Below are 2,180 nucleotides of genomic sequence, written 5' to 3'. Positions count from 1 at the left end.
ATAGGAGAAAATAATGACACATCAATATGTTATTAGAATGAATGAGTAAATTATGTGAGGATTAAGGATACTCTCCTTAAGTTCTTTACCTTATGCATGTATCAGAGAATATGTGTAGGAAAATTTAAAAAGCATGAAAACACACATATGTGACCACCAAAACACTTGTTTTATTATAAAGTCAAATGAGTACAAGTGTTTTATAAATTAAAATTCCTTTTCTACTTTCTCCCCATTTGTCATTATCGAAAGATACGGTTTGAAGAGAAAAAGGAAATGACTTTGGCCATCATGGCCAACCTTTAGTGGACAAAGGTTGAGGGATAGTTGGTGGTGACTTTGGTGGTGAAGATGGAGGTGGAGGCACAGGCACAAGATTCACAGTGGTTACAAGTGCAGGAATAGAGGTTGGTGGCGGCGGAAGTGGCTGGATGGACAGAGGTAGCCTTTGTTGCATTAATAAGTTCATATTGAAAAGCACAAAGTCATTGAAGGAATTGAGTGAGGACTCCAAAGTGTTTTTTTTTTTTTTACAGAAAATTGGTTTCCATGCGTTCAATAAGGAACCTTCTTTCCATTATTTCTTCCAGGTTGGCCTATTGAAGGTGCAACAAATCTTGAATTCTCTCCTTAGACACACTCGTTGGAGCAAAGGTGGTCAATGGAGTTATCTCACGAGGAGTAATGGAAGTGCTGACCATGGCTAATTCATCTTCAACGATGGGTTGAGGTTGTGAAGTGACTTTAACCAGTGGAGGTTCAACAACATCGACCTGAAGTCCAAGATATGCATGAAGATTGTTGAAAAACTCTTTAGATTTGAGCTTCTTCTGTTGTTGCTTGGTTTCAGGCACTTTTTGCATCTCCATTAGCTGGCGGTTGAGTTTGAGTTGTTTTCTCTAAAGTTCAGCAGCCATGCCTTGTCTTGGAACCCAAGGGTTTTGATCAAGAGAGAATAAATGCTTTTTGAGTGTGGGAAACCTTGCCTAAGCAGTTACAATTGCTCTTCTCATTGCAGCTTCTGAATACTTGTGCAAATTAAAGACAAACTAGGAACAAAGAGGAGGAATATCATGGATGAGTCATTGATTGAACTCGTTATCTCCTTCTTGCCTCAGGAAGCACATCTACCAATCATTGAATCTATAAATCTTGGCTGGATGCAGGATTTGCACCATACGCATGTCATTGGATGTGTCTTCCTTGTCATACTCTGAAGTGGACGCAAGATGAGAGTATTCATACATGTCTTTAAAATAAAAAAGCATGGTATCATTTTGATCAAACTCAACATCTAGCTTCAGAGCAATAATCTTCTTAGCAACATCCCTGGTGAAGTTCCTACTCCAATCGTAAGGAATTGGATGCAAGGCAATAGTGTCCTTTGGACCAGGATGAAGCATAGGCTTGTTGTAAGGAGGAACCTTGCCTTTCTTCTTTTTAAGGTCAAATTGAGGCAAGCTCGGAGTGATGCAATCTAGCATGGACTTTTTGGTAATGGTGGGTCTAATATGAATTCCAGGAGGATAGCTTGGCCACTGGTTAGTCAGCCTACATTGCATCATAATAATCCCAACATTAAAGATGTCATCCTTAGTCAAAGGAAAAGCTTAATGACAATAGACTAAAGGAACAAACTTGGACATGGGAGTGAAGAGTTGGATGTGCTTTGGAAGCAGATATTCTAGCAGTGTTCTATATCAGCTTGGGGTCTTAGCCCAGTTGGGTTCCTGTAAGGAGTGCCCAATGTGGTCCTCAAGTTCATCTCCCTAGTTGTTCACAAACTTGGTTATGCGACGCTTGCAGCCAATGGCTTGAGCAATCATCTCAGTAGTCAACTTTACTAATATCCCTAGAACTTTTCCAACAAAGTGGCCTCCATTGTCTTCGTTGCTATACACCTTGGGGTCTTCACGGAAGTGAAGGATGACACACAACATGAGGTGGGCTTTGATGATGTAGCCAACGTTTTCCAATGAGTCGATATCAAAGTAGTGTTCGATATGAACTCGTGGTTCCTTATCTTTCATTGTGGCTTTCGCAACAAGGATAGTCACAGGTGCAGGTCTTGTCATACGAACTAGGGAACTATCCTTGGATGAAGAAAATGGAGGGTTGTTTCCAAAGTTAGGTGTGGCTTGGACAGCTTGGGTCTCGGGAAGTTTCTAAGAGGAAGAAAG

At 40.7% G+C, this 2,180-nt stretch overlaps 1 protein-coding gene across 1 annotated transcript; it reads right to left on the bottom strand.

Annotated features, from left to right (window-relative positions):
• Positions 1-289: 289 nt before the first annotated feature.
• LOC106797502 (probable pathogenesis-related protein ARB_02861) lies at positions 290-869 on the bottom strand. Its single transcript, XM_014772010.1, has 2 exons — positions 613-869; positions 290-446 (listed from the first exon to the last, which is right to left on the bottom strand). Exons 1-2 carry the CDS (start codon positions 867-869, stop codon positions 290-292), a joined length of 414 nt encoding a protein of 137 aa, XP_014627496.1.
• Between the last annotated feature and the right edge of the window lie 1,311 nt (positions 870-2,180).

This window comes from Glycine max, chromosome 2 (assembly GCF_000004515.6).
Source record: "Glycine max cultivar Williams 82 chromosome 2, Glycine_max_v4.0, whole genome shotgun sequence".
Taxonomy (NCBI): domain Eukaryota; kingdom Viridiplantae; phylum Streptophyta; class Magnoliopsida; order Fabales; family Fabaceae; genus Glycine; species Glycine max.
This window is presented reverse-complemented; position numbering and strand designations above follow the sequence as displayed.